Source organism: Ammospiza caudacuta, chromosome 13, assembly GCF_027887145.1.
Source record: "Ammospiza caudacuta isolate bAmmCau1 chromosome 13, bAmmCau1.pri, whole genome shotgun sequence".
NCBI classification, from domain to species: Eukaryota; Metazoa; Chordata; class Aves; order Passeriformes; family Passerellidae; genus Ammospiza; species Ammospiza caudacuta.
This window is the reverse complement of record NC_080605.1, coordinates 16565806-16586956: the sequence shown is the minus strand read 5'-3', so window position 1 is coordinate 16586956 and position 21151 is coordinate 16565806. Positions and strand designations below refer to the sequence as shown.

At 41.5% G+C, this 21151-nt stretch overlaps 2 protein-coding genes across 3 annotated transcripts in view; one reads left to right on the top strand and one right to left on the bottom strand.

Moving 5' to 3' along the window:
• Positions 1-8218, top strand: part of MAF (MAF bZIP transcription factor) — a 184754-nt gene extending 176536 nt beyond the window's left edge. The window contains exon 3 of the mRNA XM_058813286.1: positions 7360-8218. The gene's annotated coding sequence lies outside the window, so the exon portion shown is untranslated. The remainder of the gene's footprint in view (positions 1-7359) is intronic.
• The window catches only part of WWOX (WW domain containing oxidoreductase), a 471370-nt gene continuing 457720 nt past the window's right edge, over positions 7502-21151 (bottom strand). For both annotated transcript variants that reach the window (XM_058813282.1, XM_058813284.1), the window contains exon 9: positions 7502-8677. In XM_058813282.1, the coding sequence (XP_058669265.1) occupies positions 8489-8677 (189 nt within the window). In that variant the 3' untranslated portion in view covers positions 7502-8488. The remainder of the gene's footprint in view (positions 8678-21151) is intronic.

Below are 21151 nucleotides of genomic sequence, written 5' to 3'. Positions count from 1 at the left end.
CTGTGGATTAAATTTATGACAGAGTAGCACATAGTTAATTACCAATTAAAGGCAAGATTTATTGGGAGCTAAATTACATTTGTATTATAAATAGAACTAGAATATACTGTTACAGAATAAAACCAAAACATTTTAGCATTTAATATTGTAAAAGACAAAGCAATCTAATGGACCCTAAATGTTAATGGGTGAAAAGATTTACACTTTAATTGCATTTTCAAGTCATCTTATTTTATTGTGCTCTTTTTTCTATGTACATAGAAATCAACAGTGTGCTGCAACATTATACTTAGTAGCAGCAAGACTGACTTTAGGAAACCTATTATTATAGGCAAGATCAGTTTATTATGTATAAATCCTTGCAAACATTTTAATTGAAATGAGCAGTGGACTTTCACTGACCTTGGCTGCATGTGTATGAGTCCTTCATAGCAAATTAAGTTCATGAAAAGTGTGTGTGAGAAGCCAAGAAGGGAGGGAGTGTTAACAAGACAATTTCTCTATGTAAAGCCAACATACAAACTGTATTAGATACAGAGGTTTGCTTTATGGCAGCAAAAAATAATTAAAAAAAATTAAAAATATAAAAAAAACCAACAACCATATCAAATGATGAAATTTGAAATTACATCTGATTGCATTATCAATTAATAATTTGTATTTACTGAAGTATTATCAGTATTATCAGTACAATCCAAATTTGGGCCAGCATCTGAGGCTGGGATTTTAGGATTGCTTTCACAGCATACAGAAATGCTACAAACTTCCCAGAAACCAATTTCTGTGCTCATAAAATTTCTCTTCCAGTTTGTGTTACTGCTTCAAGATTCATCAGCTGAGTTACAGTTATGGCTGAATCTAACTCATATTACATTTGAAAAAATAAATGTGCACTAAAAGTAATTAAAGCATGTTGGTTCATGAATAATACACCATTTTACTACTATTTGCAGAGTATAATGAGACAAGCCACTAAATTGACAATGAACGCTCTATTATGTGATTGCCAACTGTTTTATAAGATATTGAACAGATTCATTTATTCTATCATCATGTGCATTATCAAGCTATTGCTTTTTAATAAATTAATTTCTCCTGCGTCTCCAGAGCCTCACTTTGGAATCCGGCTGAGGGCATGAATGGAATAAATGGAATTAATTCTGCGGTCTGGGCTGAGCGGCGGTGCCGGTGCCCCTGGCAGGGGCGAGGAGGGGAATGGCTTTGAATATCCAGCCGAGAGGGAGAAAGAGCCGCCCCTGCAGGGCAGGGCTCTCTGACAGCTCTTGTTTATCAGGGGCTCTCCTTGCCACACATCCCCTTCACCCCCAGCCGTAAATTGACCCTTTAATTGCTCGGCAGCCCGAACCCGGTGACACCGCAGAGCAGCGCTTGATCCCCGCCTGGGTGATGGTGTCATTGGGAGAGCAGTGGGATGGCAGGGAAGGATGTCCCACCCTGGGTGATGGTGTCATTGGGAGAGCAGTGGGATCGCAGGGAAGGATGTCCCACGCTGGGTGATGGTGTCATTGGGAGAGCAGTGGGATGGCAGGGAAGGATGTCCCACCCTGGGTGATGGTGTCATTGGGAGAGCAGTGGGATGGCAGGGAAGGATGTCCCACGCTGGGTGATGGTGTCATTGGGAGAGCAGTGGGATGGCAGGGAAGGATGTCCCACGCTGGGTGATGGTGTCATTGGGAGAGCAGTGGGATGGCAGGGAAGGATGTCCCACCCTGGGTGATGGTGTCATTGGGAGAGCAGTGGGATGGCAGGGAAGGATGTCCCATGGTGGCTGGGGCTGGGCTGGAAGCGAGGGTTATCCCAGAGCCCCGGGATGGGGATGGAGCAGCAGAGAGGGTCCACACCAAGCCCCGGTGCTGCCGCGCTGCTCCGCTCGGTGTAAACAACTTCTAATTGCGGCTGCTGACAGGACTCACCGTGTGCAACTAACCTTGCTGCAATGTTATTATTTCTGAAGGGAGCCTTTCCCCGTGTTTTTAACAATAAGTCTGACAGGTGTCATATTAAAAACAGGGCTTAATTCTAATGCAACTATTCCCACCCGCTTTTCCCTTCTCATTTTTGTGCCTCTGTAATGCATGAATTTCTGCTGCTCATAAAGATTAAAGGAGCAGCTTTGCTGGAAGGAAAATACTGGTTTGTTTGTAGTCCAGGTACATTTGAGATGGTCTCAGCACCGGCTCCCTTTCTCCTCTCTTCTCCAGCCATGCTGGCTCAATGCTGGGAGAAAAGAGAGGGAGAGAAATAAAGCTTTCCCTGGGATGAGAGGTAATTCAGGATCCATTGAAGTGAAATTTCAGGGCTTCCTTTGAGCTGTGACCCGCAGCCACCGTCCAGGCACTCGGCCTGTGATGCATGGCTGACTGCTGTCCACCAGGGACCCAGCCCAGGCCAGCAGTTCACTTACAAGTTTACACTGGATTTAAGTCAAAATGCTAAAAACGCTGGTGTTCAATCACTGCTAACTGTGCGCCCGGCAGGCAGCTCCCAGCAGACCCCGTGCTTGTAAAATCCAATACGCCCCGTAAAGTAAGGGTTTGTGGGGGTGCAAGGGGTTTAGGAGACTTTTCTTGTCTCTGTCCCTACTGATTGTATTTTTGTGATGCTGCTTTCCAGGTGCTGGGATGGCTTCAGCCTCATCCCATCCCACACAGGCAGCAGCACAGAGATCTGCACTCAGACAGGCACTCCCCATTTCCATAACCTTCCCCTGTGTGTCCTGCCCTTCCTCTCAGGCTGCCTGCAGAAGGCAAAGTCCATTTTAAAGGCATCAGTTCCATGCTGATGTGATGATCAGTCAGGACCAGGGTGGCTCCCCTGCATCTGCTTCTCTTTCTTCTCCCTTTGCAAAAATCTTCCATGTTCCACACCCGAAGCATCACACGCGCTCCTCAGTCCTGGCTGAGAACATTACAAAGCTGCTCAAACTGCAGCTAATGCCAGCCCAAGGAAAAAGGTGCCTTCTTTGCCAGGAGGGATCATAGAAATCCAGTGTACCTAGCCCCTAATTTAGCCTGTGCTCACATATCTGCAGGCACTGCACCAGACTGGTGTAAGGTTTACATATGAACAACAGGCACGGTGCAGATCACTCTCAAAGCATTGTGTTCAGTTTTTACAACAGTTCCTTCAGAAGAATGAAGATAAGCAGTACAAATAGTCTCACCAGGTATTTGGTGATCTGTTCTGTACCCCCTTAAGGTTAATGATTTTCTGGGACTCAAAAAAAAATATTATTTCTTCTTCTCTTTTTTATTTTTTCCCCCCCCTGCATAAGCAACTGCCCAGCAAATTGATAAGAGCCCTTTTTAATTAGCTAGTGAAGTTGTATGGGTAATGTTCCATATAAAAGGTCTATAAAACACAGCAGAATTAATAAAATGACTGCTTCTCATTTAATTCAGGTCCTCCAAAGGGATCCATATGTCTTGCTTTGGTCTGTTTGTAGTACTTCTCTCCACCGCCCAGCCACGAATTGATTAAAATCACATTCCTCACTTAAAACTGGAGCCCAGTTGGTAAGAGATACTGGATAGTAATTAAGGTCTGTGCAGAGACACATGAACCCCCATTAAAAAAACAGTACCAAAAGGAATCATTGTGCATTGCTTGGATTATATGCAAACACAGCTCATGTTGACAGCTACCTCTGGATGACTCCATCAGTACACACTTTATCTCCAGCTGTCCAAGTAATTTTCCCAGGATTTCGCCCCTCTTTTTCACTCCTCTCCACACAGATGGATTAGAGCAACAAACGGTTTACATGCTGCACATCATTAGCTATCCTCCCTCACTACCCAGCAGATAACAACTGGGCTCTATCATCAGGACATTCATAACACCTTGACACTTTTACAACTATGCTGTTCTCTGCCAGAGCAATCTTCTCTTTTAAAGCATGAAGCTAATTCACAAAACACCCCTTGGAAAGTGCTCTGCAAACGCAACAGGGGTGGGGGAGAGGAGAAAAAGCACAGCCCAGAACAGGCATCTAGTAAATAACACAGTTAGCAGTGTAGGATAAAAAAAAAAAAAAAACAAACTCAAGAGAAAAGCAGGACATTCTTTCTCTCCAAGATACCTTTCTATTTTCCCATTTCCTCCATCCCACAGGAAATAGGCACCCATCAGTCTGCTTTATCTCAGTGCATCATCACTGTGTCACTCAGCCTGTGCAAGTCCCTGTGGCTCAGCTGCTTCCCTGGGCACGGGTTTCTCTTTGCAAAGGGACCACTTGAAGGCTTCAGTCAGTCATGCATTTACTGGGTATTACTATGGGCTATTTCACCTTTCCTAAACTGCCTCCCATCTCAGGGAATCTTGGCTCTAATATTTGTTAACAAAACAACATTTTCTCTCCATAGGTTGGGACCCTGCTTCAGAGCCCACTCATGCTCAGACATGGGCTTATATTTGGAATAAAATACAAACCCACATCAGCTACTGTGTGGAAGGAAACACAATTTAGCAGCATTTTCCAAGCTTCTCAGCATGCCCCCTGCCACCCCAACCATACATTTTAATGTATAGTACACGCTTGTTTAAAAAAGAAATACATAAGGAGAAAGAGTAATTACCGTGGCTTAAATTCAGCCCGATAAGAAGGGCTTGCACAGTCTGAGCAGCTGTTCCACTGCCATTCAGATTATGAAAATATAATCCTAGAGAACCTTGTCAAGATAAATACAGAGCATGAAAATGTATAGGCAATTTTTCCCTAGCCACATATAATGATCAATTCCAAAGCCACAAGTGATACCAAAGGACAAAATAAGATCTGTCTAGACTTTCTCACTTACAAGATATTGATCATTCCAATGGTAAACTGGTTAGTATAAGTGTGTTTGGCTTGAAAGGTCATGAGCTTAACACCTGACAAGGAGTTATTCAACCTTGATATAAGTCAAATTATTGCAGGGTTGCTGGAAAGACTGCTCTAATAAAAAGCCCTATCTGGTCCGAGAATATCTGGGATTTGTCTCCCAGATGTCAAAAGAAAAAGCAGGAAGGGAAAATAAAAGAAGTCAAGATTTGGCATGGTTTCTGCTGGATTATATGCAAACATGATGCATGGCAAGCAGAGGTCCCAGTGTCTGTCTGGGCAGAACAATGGACAGCAGTGGAAGCTGACACTGATTGAAGTCACCTCCATTCCCTAAAAGCTTCTGTCTCTTCAATCCCAGCAAGGGAGTTTGCTCGCTCACCTGCATGGACTTTAAGACACAGGACACCAATATAGAGTCAAAAAAACCACCATTAAAATGGGAAATGTTGGCTTTGGAAGGAAAGCAGGGGGAAAGGGTCGGACAATGCCCTGCAGGTGTGGGTGGGAAATGCTCCTGCCAGCACCTCCCCTTCCCAAAGCCCTTCCCAAAGCCCTGCAGGGCCTGAGCCTGCATCACACACAGCCCCAGCCCAGCCTCCTCCTGCTTCACGGGCATGACTAGCAAGTGCTTATTAGGACTATTAGGAGCTCGATGTGAATTTGCTGGATCTTGTCCAAGAACTATAAATATCCGATCTATTTTGCTTTATTCAGTTCTTTTTGTTTTGCTGATATGATACTAGTTAAGGTTAATGGGGTTTGCTTTAATATTAGACACAGGATCACTTAACTACCTTTAATGAACACTGGAGTCAATGCATTGTGGAGTAATTCACACAGACATTGCCTCAGGTAAATCAACCAGAAAAATGTAAGCCAGTCAAATAAATAAATCTGACCAGCTGTAAATGTGCCAAATTTTACACCAAAATATATTTGAAAGCCAATGACTTAGGCACATCTAGGATATTAAAATGGAGGAGTTGGAGTCTGTTTCTTTTCAATTGCTTCTCCTTTTTTAATGTTCCCTGCACATCCCTCCTGTGCTGAAACCAAATTGAGGTTGCAAGAAAAATTATTTTCACAAGTGTTTCTAATAGAAGCGAAGGCTCTACAGCTTGATAGGTTTTTTTTCATTTGGAAAAAGCCTTTTTTTATACTGGCTATCTCAACATAGGAGAGTGAGAGACAGAGAGAGTGGAAGGAGGAAAATGGAGAGAGAAAAAAAATGAAGGAGAGGAAAAAAGAGAAAAGGAGAATGACAGAGTGAAATAAAAAGTAAAAGAAAGAAACAGGGATCAAGTAATTTTGTCTGCATTGGAGAAAATTATGACAGTGAAATTCTAGACAGGGCAATACCCTGGTGTCAATAAATGATAACCAGAAATAAAAACCAGAGGAACCCAAACAACTCAGTGAAGTTAGGGGTTAGCTTGCCTCATACTAGTGCTAAACTAAAACTATGCTAACATTAAAAGTCTCTTACCTTGTAACACTAAAATAGAGAGAGGGCTACAGAGGAAAAGCACACAGATATTCTTTGAAGGAAGGCAGGCAATATCCCTGAGTACTGAATTCTCATAGCAGAGAACAATATTTCAGCAATAAGGAATGACAGGGGGTTCATTATAGGTTATTAATGTTTGCCTAAATGGAGCAGAAGGCCCAGGCCTTCAGGGGAGTGCAGAGCTCCCAGCATCACTTAATTAGTGCCTCCTCTGAACCCAGCAATGCCAAGCTCCAGTGCAAAGCTCTGCAGTCCTGCACTGCCTGTGTCATACCACAGTAATTCTGTCTGGCTCTGAAAGGGAAAAATAATGTGTGTGTGAGGGCTGTTGCACAGGTGACAGGAGTTAATCACTTTTTCTCCCCAGTTAAACTCCAGACAATACAAGGAATTTGGCTGCAACCATTGCCTCAGCTGGCAAAGCCTTCAACCCAGGCCATGAATTTTCAGACACTGCACTACACCAGCATCTGGTCTGTGCAGCACAGACTGGAGAAAACTTCTAGGAGACAAGAAGGACTTTTTTTTTGGTTTTTTTTACTCTGCAAATGGCTGAAAAGAGGTGTTGTTCTTTCTGGAATTGCCCCTTTTATTTCTTTATTCCACCAAATGATTCAGAGCAGGATGTGCTGCCCTTGGGGAAGGGGCTGCAGGGAGTCGAGGAGGATGAGTGGGCAGGATTTGTCATTTCCTGAAGCTGTTGCTACAGAGGTGGCACAGCAGGGATAAAAAATAATATTAAATATATAATATTAAATATTATATATTTACTGCTGCTTTAGGAAAGACTGTGGCACCAGGTAAGGAAGCAGACAAGGAAGGAGAAGCTGAGGCTGCACTGGGATAGAAGCCTTGACTTTATTCAACAATTAATCCAATGTACTGTGACTGCAGAAAAAAAAATCATGGAAGGCAGATTTAACAATCTGCAGAACGAAAAAGGGGATCAAATAAACTTCTATTAACAATGTGTCCTTCTATTTATTTGTTTATATTCTGTCTACAGAAAATGTGATGCTGGACTGAGGATGGCTTAGAACAACCTTCTGGCACGAAGACAGCTACAAAGCACAAAATACAAAAAATGAACTCAGAAAGAAACAAGAAAAAAAACAACGTTTTCTTGGCATCAACAAGAAGCTCTTTATTTTTCCTCAAGTTTTCTTTTCTAAAAAAAAAATGGAACTAAGACATTTGCAGAAATGAGACAAACTTTCTCTTCAGGTGACAATATTCAAGCAAGCATGTTGTTTTATTGAATTTAAATGGAAAGAAAAGACAGATTTGGAATGGGATACAGTATCAGGAGAACTGAGAAACTCTGAACTTTCAAGGAAATAAAACTCCTTAAAACTGTGAACCGAGAAATTGATGGAAATACCATTTAAACCCCTGATTACACTCTGTGTGTTCTTAAGGAGACATCATCATCTTTGCTAACTCGACACTACTTAGGGAATGGTTTACAACATATCTTTTATTGTAATCTTTTAAGAAAAAAAAAAGAAAAAAAACAACAGAAATATTTAATTAGCTGTGACTTTACCATTACTGTTCAGATGTCTTCCTGCACCTTTTTTTCTAGACAGCACAGATGTACTTGCAGCCGACAGTCAAGGGCTGAAAAGATTTCTTTCCTCAATAATCTTTTGATTTGCCACACCCAATAAAATCCTTGTAGGGAAAAAGAATCAACAAAACTACCATCTCCCAATCAATACCTAAAGCCTAACAGACAGCAATTATCAAAATAAGGAGAAAATCCCATATTGGGCTACATACCTACCCATTAATCAAAACAACAGAAATTATCTGCAGAATTCCTTTTCTAAAATAAGACAGAAGATGCCTCCTTGGGATACACTTTGAACAGGCTATAATCAAAAGAAAGAGAACCGAGACTAACTAAGCCCCAGGAAGCCGCATTGTCCCTTTAACCCACAGTATTCCCCACCTCCCATTAGTACTTAACATTTTTCACTATGTTGTGACTGCTATTATTTCATTTAACACCGCTTAATCTGTATCTGAGGTACATGGAAACCCTCTAGATGATAAGATTGGACAGGTTCCAGTGCTGGCAGTTTCCGAGCGCGCACACACTCGTGTGTTTTGATCCTTCCAGGAGCTGGCTGCTATTTGGCCTGGCTGCCAGCTCGTTCTTGGACCAGCCTGTGGCTCAGCTCCCAGAGGGCCGAGGCTGTGGCGCTGTCCTGAGCCTGCTGCGAGGGCAGGCAGCGGCAGCAGTTGTTGAAGTACATCCCGCCCAGCCCCTCCAGCTCCGCCGCCGTGGCGCAGTACACCGTCGTGGCAGCTCCTTGTTGCTGCAATGACAACAACAAAAAAAAAAAAATTAAATTAAGAGAGAGAAAACAAGCAGAACTGTATAAATGCATAGGTATTTTATAATTTATTACTATCGTTGTGATTTCAAGCTCAGCCCTTTGGAGCTGTGTCTTGTGCAAGCAGCGTGGCTGGCAGGGTGAGCTGCCCGGTGACAAGGCTGCAGCCTGGCTGAAGGCACTTCTTTACAAACCACCTCAATGAGGACTTCTTTCTTTTCCTTCCCTCTAAGAGGAGAAGAAAAAGAGAATCCTGAACCACAGCCCCAAGCTCAGGTGTTTTGCCCCTATTTGGTAATCACCTGGGTTGGTGGCAGGGGCTGCCCAGGTGGTGTTTGACACCAGAGCAGCTGAGCCAGGTTTAAGAGCAGTGCCTCAAAACTTCCCTTTTCATCACAGAAATCATTGACCATAAGCACCCCAAAACTTCCCTTTGTATCACAGAAATCATTGGCCATATGCACCTCAAAACTTCCCTTTGTATCACAGAAATCATTGGCCATATGCACCCCAAAACTTCCCTTTGTATCACAGAAATCATTGGCCATATGCACCCCAAAACTTCCCTTTGTATCACAGAAATCATTGACCATATGCCCAGGCACCCTGACCCGCAGCCTGATAGATGGATTTGGTTTGTTTGGGTTTTTTAAACCTCTTGTGCAAAATTAACCTGGGCACTCCAATTAAGACCTATCATATAAAGTGCAGTCGGGATTGGTGCCAAACCTGCCCGTGGATCTTGGATCAACAGTCCCAGGCAGTTGTCACTGCTGCTGTGTGAGAGCATTTGACTGCTGCAGGCACAGACAGGGCTGGTTCTGTAACAACATTTCTCATGTCTTATAATGCTTTAAGAAATGGAGTGGATAGATTAGAGGCTTTTGTGGATCAGAAGGGATTTTTTAATTTTTCTTGCTTTCTCTTTTTTCCCTTTCCCTTTCTCTTTTTTTTTTTTTTTTTTTTTTAATTTAAATACCAAATGAATTTATGTTCAAAGAGGAAGAATGGGTTTCTATGAATTGTCCCAACAAAAACCTACAGATGGAGGCCACAGGGTTGGGGCAAGCACCCTGGCATGGGTGATGGGCTATTCCCTGGCACAGACTAAAAGCACAGAGCCAGAACAGCTGGGGAGAGGGCAAGAAGCTATTTTGCTTTGTAAACTATAATTAAAAATAATAGGTGAGAGCGCATTAGCAAAACACAACACTAATTTAAAACCGATAGAGTTTATCTGGCATCTTATGATTATTTATGTACATCTTAGTCCTTTCTGTGGTAACAAATTATGAGCTGATAGGAATCAGAATAAAAAGGCTGCCAAGTGCAATTGAAAAAGTAAATGAAGAGAAATTAGTTGTTGCCACATTAAGATAATTTAATGGGATAAGAGAATAGGCTTCAATCTCTTGTGATTTTCCTCTGCTCCTTTGTTTTTTGGCCTTTCATTGTCACAGCGAAGGAAAGTCAGGGTGCTGCTGGGGGGGGTCAACCTGCAGAAGACCTCTACTTTGCATTCTCATCCTTCAAGGACAGGAAGCAGTTTAAAAAGCCCCAGTTCTCCTTATTTGAGGCATCTCAACTTTGTAGCAACAAAGAAGTGCATATATGTTTGCAAGACATGCATTTTCCTCAGCAGATGGGATTAAACTGATAATGATGACTCCACAACTTAGAAATGATCTCCCATCACCAGGTAAACCAAAACTGTCTGTATTAAGTATTTTGAAAGGCATATATTTATCAACAGACCAAAATATTTTTAAAGTTAGTATAATACATAGTAATCCTCTTATTAAGCCAGTATCTTTTTTTAAAAAAGAGAAAATATCTTAAAGGTGGTAGCAGAAACGGAAGAGAGTTCTACTAAAAATAATATTAATAGAGAACAATAAAATTTCTATGCTCATTTCAACTATCCTATAAAGCTCCACAGTACAGGTATGATCACTGTATTCAGCTGTTTAGAATGTCTCAAAGCCCCTAAAGAGTATTATTAGTTTTTTGCAAGCAATTCAACTGGACTTTCATTAGAAAGGTAAAATTAAACTGAATTGCTCAAGGCAGAGTGAGAGCCCTCAAGCCATTGCTGAAAAGCATCCGTCCAGCCAAGCTAAACTCAGGCTATCTCTAATAGTATTCAGCTAATTCATAAAATGGAAGTTTATCAGAGCCAGTTTAAAATCCAACCCAAACAATAATTTATCTTTTCAAACGAGTCGAATTTGACGATGTTTAAACAAAATTCTCGGCAGGCAGAAAAACACCCCAGAGCACAAGAGCAGTGCTTTATACCTCGAGCATTGACACAAGCTAGACTCCAGAAGAAGAGAATAGCTTTCCCTGTGTGAGCATAGGATATTTACTTTTAGTGATAAAAGATTATGTGGCTGGAAGCCCAAAGCACTTTATCTTGCGATGCCTCCAGTGTTTTGCTGAGAACTGGATGTAAGCAACGTGCCATTTGCTTTTTGGCTGTGTGTATCCTTACTTCTTTCTAAATGTTTCAATCATGTTGGCTGTTTTGAAAGAAGAAAATTCAATGTTCTATCATTGAAAGAAAAGTACCTTTCTTATTACTTAAGAGAAATGCAGTCGTATTTATCCCTTTGTTCACAGAGGTTAAAGATTTAGTATCTCACCATTATGGACAAACATGAACTCATCAAGCCTAGGAGAATGCTTCAGACAGCAAAACTATGTAACAGAAGGGAAATCCCAGATTCTCAGAGCCACTTAAGTATCTGATTCCCTTTGTGAGCTGGTTGCATTCAGACACTTGAGGATCTGCCCAAGTGACTTGTCCAAAGACTGAGAGGAATGAGCATCAGAGTCACAGGAATCAAACCCCATTTTGGGTTGGCAGGAGTATAGAGGGGTCCAGCCCAACCTCCTGCCCAAAGTGGGATGTGTAGAAGCCTCATAAATGCCATGCTGAATGGGAAGGTCCCCAAGGCATAAATCCCTCCTTTGTATCTATACCCACAAACTTCTGTGAAGAGCCAGAGCTGCAGATAATGCAAACTGCCTGCACTGCTAGCCAGAAATTGCTCTGTTTCTCAGCAAATATTGTTTATCCCTTATGAACACAGTCCTTTGAATGACATCTTTATATGCTGGGCCTTATGACAGTCTAGTAACAAGTTTTAATTTTTTGCTCATCAGCTTTCCTGTTCACATATCATCAGCATACAACAGCAGAGGATGTTAGGGAATCTAATTAGTAAACAATTCCATACTGCTGATACAAGATGAAACATTCTTAAACCAATAAAAAGAGCACTTTAATCACTGTTGAATGACTTTCAATGCCAAGCGGTTTGTGCCATGTCAGAACATAATTTGAAGAAGATTAGAGTACTATATAAAAAGAATTAATGTTAACAACTTCGTTAAAAAATGTCTTAAACAATGAGCTTGTCAGTTGTCACAGGCTCTCCCTGATCCATTGTGATTAAGGCCCCCCCTCCCAACAATTTCAGCTGATAAACAATGCTAAAAGCGTCGGGCAACCTAAACATTTTTTCCATAGGTCCATCAGTTGTACAGGGTGCTAATCACCAGGGCTGGGGTCAGCCTTCTTTAACCTGCAACAAAGGCAGCGGGTTGCAATAATGAATACACAGGATAAAGAATTTGTGAGAAGCCCAACTGAATCTTTAATCATGCCTCAGTGCCATTTCCGATCCAGTCAAACACGTGAAAGCTGCTGGGCAAGCACCACGCCATCAATCTTCCCAGTGCACGTAAAATTACCCGGGAATCTTGTTTTGGATTAAGTTGAAGAGTGTCTCAGTAATAAGGGTTCATCATTCTCTTCCGCAAATCATTTGTCAGTTTTGTAATACAATCTTCCTCTGCAGCAGGGTGGGATTTGTACAGCAGTTGCTGTTTATTTATAGTTGAGGCTCAAAGATCTAAATTATCCATCCTTCTAAAATCCTTTGTTGAATTGAAAATACTAAGTAGCTACTAGTTCATAGGCATTTATTTCATAACTGCAAGCAGCCAATTTTTAACTGATGGCACTGAATGCAAATTAATATTGAATAACTTAACAGTAAAAGAAAAGGGGTTCTTGAGATACAGAACATGGTAAAACCCTCATTAATATATGTAATGCATCTGTTAGTAGTCTGAGATACCATTTATGTTCCTGATAAGGAAACATATTACACAGTTAATGTTTAGTTTTTAGATTTGTCTACCTTCAAATGCATGTTTATTTTCTAAAATTAGACTTTTGTTCTGAAGCAAGTTTACATTCCAAGCACATAAATAGTAGAAACAAAGCCATAACTAATCTGTATATTTATCAACTATGAATGAATAGGACCCACTCTAAACTCTGTTAAGAGCACACAGCACTCAGCATTGTCTGCCAGGGAGATGGGATCAGCTTATTTAGAAAGGAGGGGTTTATTTTCTTATGAAAAATTAAGGATAAAGGCCAGTTATCTTGGTAGCCTGAGGTTAAGTTCAGCACATAGCATTTTAAAAGATGGCCAGTGAAAAGAGGTGAATTCAAAATGACATGAGAGGGGAGTATTTGTGACAAGGGCCAGATTCAAAGCAAGCAGCTCAAGTGAAATAAAAAGGCAAGTCCTTAAAACTCTTCAGGCTGTTCCTGTTATTCATATCAGGACTATTAGACAAAGCCAACACATCCCTAACAATAAAATATCAGACCCACACAAAGGCACTGTAAGCACACCATTTGCAGCCCAATAACTCATTAGACAGCAGTGTCAGGTAGAATCAGAGAATCATTAAGGCTGGGGAAAATCACTGAGTCCAACCACTGACCTAACCTAGCAACCAAGGCAGTATGAACATATTCCAGATATGACACCAATGGGGTGTCCCATACCTCCTCTGTGCCTCTCATAAGCACCCTGAAGAGTTCATTCTGTTAGAGGGAAAAGCTCCTCACCAGCTGGCTTCAGCAGTGGCCATTTTCCTGATTTGATGTAAAATATAAAATCTACTTGGAATTACAAACAAAATTATACAGAATCTGTTTCCACAACCATATTATCCAAACCAAACCCTGAAGTGACAGCTGCACTTTTACATTCCTCCAGCCTCACCTCCTCCTGGTGGGAATTAGCACAGGTTTGCTAATTCAGAGGCTCCACAGATTGGAGCAGGGGCTGAGGATCTGCTCCATTGCTTGTTGTGACCCTGAGGCTGATGCTCAGGGTGGGCACAGTGGGGTTTGTGCTGCCTGGGGGCAGATGGGACAATTCTGCCCTCAGAATGGATTTGTGTTCTTCTGGTATTGCTACAACCCCCAGGCTGGGATTGTGGTGCAGAGCTTTCTCAAACTACACTTATTCCTTTTTCCTATCAAGCCCAAGTCCTTGTGAATAACATGGAGCACAATGGCCTCTTCTGAAAAACACTAGCACGCCTAAAATCCTCATGTCCTCATCCAGGATTCCTCAATATCTGAGTTTTTAGGAGCAGTCTTAAGAGCTGTTTGGTGATATCCCCCATGGCTGAGGCCAGCTGGAGCTGAGGGAGCCAATTCCCAATGTCAGGAGTTCCTCTGCTCCCTTTCCTACTGGGACAGCTCAGAGCTGTGAGGAACAGCCACTTTTCCAACAATGCAGTGAACAAGTTTTAGTCTTGCCTATGAGATGACAGGAGAACTGTTCAGTTCCTGCTGCAGTCCTCTCACTCAGAGAATCCCAGATGCACAGTTACCCTATGAATAAAGCTCAGAATATCTATGCATTAATGTCCTGTAAGAAAACAGGATTCCTTGATTGCTTTTTCAGCAAGGAAATATCAAATTGAGACCTTCCTTTGCTATTCTGGGAGAGCGTGAAACTGAAATCATATCTGCAGCTCAAAAAATAAAACTTTGGAGCTGCCAAATACGATCTGAACTCCAAACTGGGCTCAGTTGACTTCAGGTCCTATTTCCACCCCAAGTGCCAGCAGGAAAACGTGACCTGAACTAACACTGTATCTACAGTCTTTTCAAAGCTCTCACTGAACCACATCTAAACCAGAGCTTCTCAACCACCTCCCCTTCCCCCATCACCACAATTAAACCAGCAAAGCATCTCTTAGAAGATAATACAACAAATAAACCAGAATCTATAAGGTCTGCTTTTTTCCCTCTGATGTATTCCTTTTTCAACTAATTCCCAACTACAAAGACTCAGAACTCCATCAGCTTCTCTACTTGCAGAGCATAGTTGGTTTCAAGCTGTAACTTTTCTCAGTGTCATTAAGACCCTTACACATTTACAGTATTCTTTACATACATTATAGGAGATAAGTGTGCTGTGTTCTTTGAGTAAGGAAACTGCAGTAGTTCACGAAAGAGGATTTGTTTTCAACTGCTGAGGCATTAAGACCTAGTGATTATTTCAACTATTCAGCATATGCAGCTATATTTAACTTACATTCTGGGTTTTAACTTTGCAAAAGAAATCGTGTCCATTGTAATAAATGTATTTTGATAATGCACCATGTTGTTTGTGTTATGCAACCCCCAGTATGTTCTCAATTACAGCAATGATAGCACTTGAAAACTTCCAACCTCCAACATCCGCTATCAAACTGATTTTCTGCAATCATTCTACGAGAGAAAAAAAATACAATACAGGACATCAAATCAGGAGAACTGGGCTGTTTTCCTCTTTTCAACTTTTCCTTCCCTAGTGAGCTTGGACAAGTCACTTCAACTCCATGTACCTCACTTTTCCCAGCTATAAAATGGGGAGATTACTCTTGTTTACCCACCTCACAGGGGTGTTGTGAGGAGTCATTCAGATTTATGGAGTGCTTTCACACTTAATTTGGAAAAGCACTGTGTAAGTATAAAGTGTTATATTATAAATCATTGTTAAAATGTGTAGAAGATGTAGAACAAGGTTGGCAAAGTAGCTGACAAAAATGTAATTATCTTTTAAAATCATGCCTATTTTTCTCTATTGTATAAAGTTAATTCTTTAACCTGTGAAATGTCTGCTACTCCGGGTCCTGTTCCAGTGTCTTCCCTCTCTCATCCAGTTTTTTTGCCCAATCACAGAGAACTTGGTAAAACTCTTACTAGCCAAAACAACAGTGAGATATTAAAAAAATGAATGCTTTAGAGAGAAACAGTCCCTGAAATCCATGCATTCATCTCTCCCACCCTTTGCATGTGCTAGGCAGAGCCACCATGGCATACCAGGGGTGGGATTCAGCTGCCTAACATGGATCTTGAGACATCTGAGCTGCCTCAAGATATCCCACGTGCTCCACAGCTGTCTTTCAGAAGGGCACATATTTCCCATAGGTCTGGTATTGTATCTGCCAGCCCCTCAGGGACATCTCAGCTAAAACCACGCAATGGTTAAGACAGCACCAGACTGCAATTTAAATGCTTTTGCCACAGCACCTGGAAGGGAGCTGGTTCCCACAGGCAGCACCATATTTCTTTTCCAGAATCTTATTGAAGTCCACAATCAGCTTCTGAAAAATATTTCAAGGCTGACAGAGAGCACCTTAAGCTCTAAAAACTGTAATGAAGCCTGTGGCTTTACCTTGCTCCACCAGCATTCCAGGGCAGGAGCAGCAGCACTCCTCTCAGGCCTCTTTATCAGCAGCACATTTCCAGGCACATCAGTGCTGCAATTCCTTCTCCTGCCCACTGAACCCCCGTTCACACCTGATTTACACTTTTAAGACATCATTGCTCCACTGAAATGGCAGCTTTGAACACTGCATGCAAATGTCTCTGCTCTTTTCCTCTCACAGGCTGGTATGGAGCAGTGGAGCATTCTTCTGCTCATTTCTAGATCTGGGAAAAATCCCTGAGGAAAATTATCAATTTTCATTTCAGAGAGTGACAGGGTAAGGGTGAGATCAGGTTGAAGAAATGATGCTGCAGTCCATTGCTTGCCCCTGCCCTGTGTGCAGCACTGGCCAGGGGAGTGAGAAGCAAAGAGCACCTCAGGGACAGTCCCTGGGCATCCCAGCTCTGCTGGGGGCTGCTCACACCTCAGCATCCCTGCTCACCTTCCGTGATGCACGTTTATACAAACACATCACAAATTCCACCACAAATCCTTGGCCACAGTCAACCTGGAAATGCCATGGAGGACTGGAAATCCTCCTGAGACACAAAACCTGCCAGCAAAAGGTGCATTCTTCTGGGCAAGGGCAACTTAAAGAGTTGAGCAAACAGGTTGTTGACACCAAACATAGCCTGCCAAAAAAGAGAGATTTGATACACTGCTGCAACTAAATCATCAGAACTGGTCTGGCTGGTGTTTGGGCATACACAGATGAGAGTTCATTGAAATTACTTCTGTTATTAACTTATGCTGAATTGAAATGTTTTATGGTTTTGCTGTACTTTAATTATATATATTCTTTATATAAATGTGTGTATACATACAGTACTGTATATGCTGTATATATTTAAATAGCTTTTTAATACTATTACTAGTCCAAATTTAGACTTTTTCATATGCATTATTGAAAAAATATCACAATGCTGACATCTGGCTTCTTCCTTCATTGCACAGATAATTTTTTAGACTGAATTTATTTCAGATATGAGTGAAAAAAATGAGTCACACAACGCAATGCTTTTTAAGGAAGTGACCTTTTGGTACAGATATTTAATGAGCTGTTTATTTAGGTTTTAAAGATAAAGACTGTTTTTCATCTGTTGATACACATGCACACATATGCACATACACACACACAGACATAGCTCAGTAACACAATGCATTGAGAAACCACAGGGTGTTATGATGGGGAAGTCTCATGGTAAGAAAGTAACTACCAACTCTGTCTTCCAGAAACTAATTAAAGGAATGTATTTTGCAATAATACAGATCTAGCAAACAGGCCTCTAAAGTCTAGGCTTAGAGCTGTAAGCCAGGCACTCCTGTATTATGTATGTGTGATTTTCATAGCTAGCCTGCTGTAAAGTGTGCCCTGTTAGTGCATCTTTCAGGCTCAAAGACACTGGTCTTGTTAATATTTCATTTAGTACATACTGTAGAGTCTCATTTATATTACTTCTATAATTAATGGTGATAGCTTAGGCACTGCCTTTACAAGGAGAGATCCCTGTATGTTGGTCGATGGGTAATGAGAAACAATAGATATTTCATTCACCAGCAGCTTGTTGCTAGTTAGTAGGAAATTATCGTGTGTACTGTTGCTTTAATTGCCAGGGTAAATAATGCCGCCGCTGTGTTAGTGAACATTTTAAAGCACTTGATGCAAATAGACTAGAAACAAAACACAAAAAAAAAAAAATTACCTTTATTATGCTATACCTTAGCACAGGGAGTTTAAAAGGTACGTCTTAAAACATTTGCGTTCTATCATGCAAATATATCTTAATATGCATGTGCTGACTATTCAACTACTGTATTTTAGGAAATACAATTATGCTGCCTTTCTCTTCTCCTATGTAGACTGTAAATAACTGTAGATCTTTCTCTTGTTTTCCCATGTATATATATGTAAATATTAACAAGCTATGCATGCTGATATTCTAGGCAATTTCAGGTACTTTTATAATCTGAAGGCATGTACTTGAACTGGTTTGTTAAAAAAAAAAAAATCAACTCTCTCAAATCCTTTAAAGCTCATTAGAAATTAAAGATTTCTTACTAGACTGGTTCCTTCACTCTCCGTTGGTTTTTTGTTTATTTTTCCCTCTGCTTTGCCAGTGCTGTCTCCCAGGACCCTCCACCAAGGGTGCACATTCCAGGCTGTTTTCTCCAAAGCGTGAGGTCCCATCTCAGGATATGACTCCCTGCCCCAGCATGGGCACCATTTAATTCAGGGACTCAGAGAGGGGATGTCTATCCCCTCCTCTCTGGCCTCTCCCTCTGCCAAATGATCACAGAGTCACAGAACTGTGGAATGGTTTGTTTTGGAAGGGACCTTAAAGATCCTCCAGCTCCAACGCCCTGCCATGGGCAGGGACACGTTCCACTGGGCCGGTTCTGATGTTTTCCATTCCATTTTCTCACTCCACAATCCGTCAAGCCTGGGTTTAACACCACAGGTGCCAGGGCTGGGTTTGAGGGCAGAAGCAGCCACAGCCAGGAGCAGCCCCCATGGCTCTGGTTGTGCTGCTGCTCACTCAGACGTGGCTCCTCTGTTCCAACACGCTCTTTATGTTTCTTTTCCAGCATGCTTATGACTTTGACAGACTGTGAAAATAATTTGATAAATAGCTTGATAAATTTCTCCATCTCCTCCCTTCTGTGCTGTAACACTGTTTGTGGAAGCCTTTCAACTGAAGGAGTGTGAACAAAAAAGAAATTACCTAAAGCTTCTAAATCAAGTCACCTCCTGCATATAGATTTGGAGACAAGATTTCAATTTAGCTGTCTTCTTCCTTCTTTTTTTTGTTCATACAGTAAATGAAGATTACTCTGAGGAAAAAGGTAAAAAGTAAAAAAAAGATGCATTTATCCCCCAGTACAGTAGAGGGGAGGAAAAAAATCCCCTCTCCATTATCTATGAAAACAAAATGCAATGACAACTTTTTAATTGAAAGAAAACAGCTTTCATGTCTGAAGATGTTTTTTTTTTTCCAGAGCAGACATATGAGAATAAACACATTAATTGACAGGATCCTCATGACTTTTTAAGTTCCTCAAACTTAGCTTGGCGTCTGGGGAAGATCTTTTTCCAGTCCTTGAAGACTCTTTTAAGATTAATGTTTAAAAGCTGAGCTGACACGGGCATTACGTTCAAGTGCAGGCTGTACTATTCTTTAGTAGAGGGCGTAGAAATGGTTCATAGAATTATTATCTTTCTACAGACAAAACCCATTACCTTCACACTAGGAGGGAAAAGCTAGTTTTTAACTTATATAAAATGGAATCAATTATCAATATCTTTGCATGGTTTCCCAGCTCTGCTGGAGAGCAGTCACACAGCTAAACACACAGAGCCATTTGGCAAAAGGGCTCCTGCCTATGCTAGGCTTCTTGTTACACCTTTCATTTAATAAAATCACATCTGCAGAAGCAAAAATAAGTAGCAATGATTTGTATGCAGGGCTTCCAGCCTGAATGTCACAAAGGGAGATGGGAATCACATTTGCAGACCGATCACTGGGCTTCTGTTACTTTCCACTTCTTCCCAGTAAAAAGTGAACAAGCAAATAAAAAGCAGCCAGCGATGCAGACTCAAACACAGTGGTGAACAGCAGTGCAGGTCAGAGCATCCATAAAGCCTGTTGTCTTTGGTGTGGAAAAAAGTGCTCTTTCAGCAGCCTCTGCCATATAATCCACACCATCCTGCCTCTGAATAATCCTTTAGCTGGCTTTAACAGTGGCTTTCACAGATGGTCGTGTTTCCAGTGAGAAAAGGAAAGCTGGAAGGTAAGTAGAGGCTTTTCATGGTGAAGTCCACACATGCCCATTGCTTTTAAACTGCGACAAATAGAAATCTTACATCTTCCAGAAGACAATGCCTAAAACCTGGTTCAACTCTGTTGGGCAGAAAGGTGGAGAAGTGCATTAGCAGCAATCCTTTAAAAGCTGTGTGCCCAGCTATTTCACTAGCACAGGCAAACTCCAGCGCACACAGAGGTGCAGCATCTGCAAGGTATATAAAACATAATACTCTAGAAGCTGGCAGTGCTGTTGGGGAAGGAAATGCTCATTATTAGACTCTCTTATCTGTTTATCCTATTCACGAGATCTGCTTCTACAAAGCACATAATGATAAATGGCACATTTGCAAATTATCTTCTGAGTGCTGATGAGAAATCAGCAACCTGCGAGTTACCGTGACTTTGAGTGAGTACACTCCACTGCGAGCCTCGTTTGCTGAGATGCCTGCCAAATGAGTGCATTAGTATATTAGGAGTCTAATAAATTGACTAACAAGCATTTGATGAAAAATAGCTGTTCCATCCGTTACAGTTATCATCACCGCCAACAAGGCTACTGGGGTTGGGATTTTTAAGGCACCAGCTGCTGATAAAAGAGTTGTTGCTGTGCTGTGCCACGCTCTCAGCAGCATCTCCCTCCCTAACTGTGCATCTTAACACACTCTCAGCAAGGCACAGGACCTTCTTTGCTTAAGTTTTCCTCTGCCTCTTCATGACACTTATGAGGATTTAAACCATTGCAGTCTAACTCAGTCCTCTGTCTTTTCTCTCCACTGCAGAAAGTAAGATGCTGGGTTTCCCTGTCTGGGAAGGAGATGGAGGAGACACTTTCTGTTATACAGCTCAGCACTGCTCAAACACCTGAAACTGTTCACACTCACAATCTGAAAACAGTAACTTGTTAATTTTTGCCACAAATATCAGACTAAAGGACCAAGGTGGCTTTGGCTACAGTCACATTCAGCAGAAAGGCACTGCATTATTTAATATCATGCAGTCAAATGAGTTTCAGGAGTGGATCAGAGTCCTACTTTTAATTCAATGTCCTTATGGAAAAACTCAGAAAATAAATC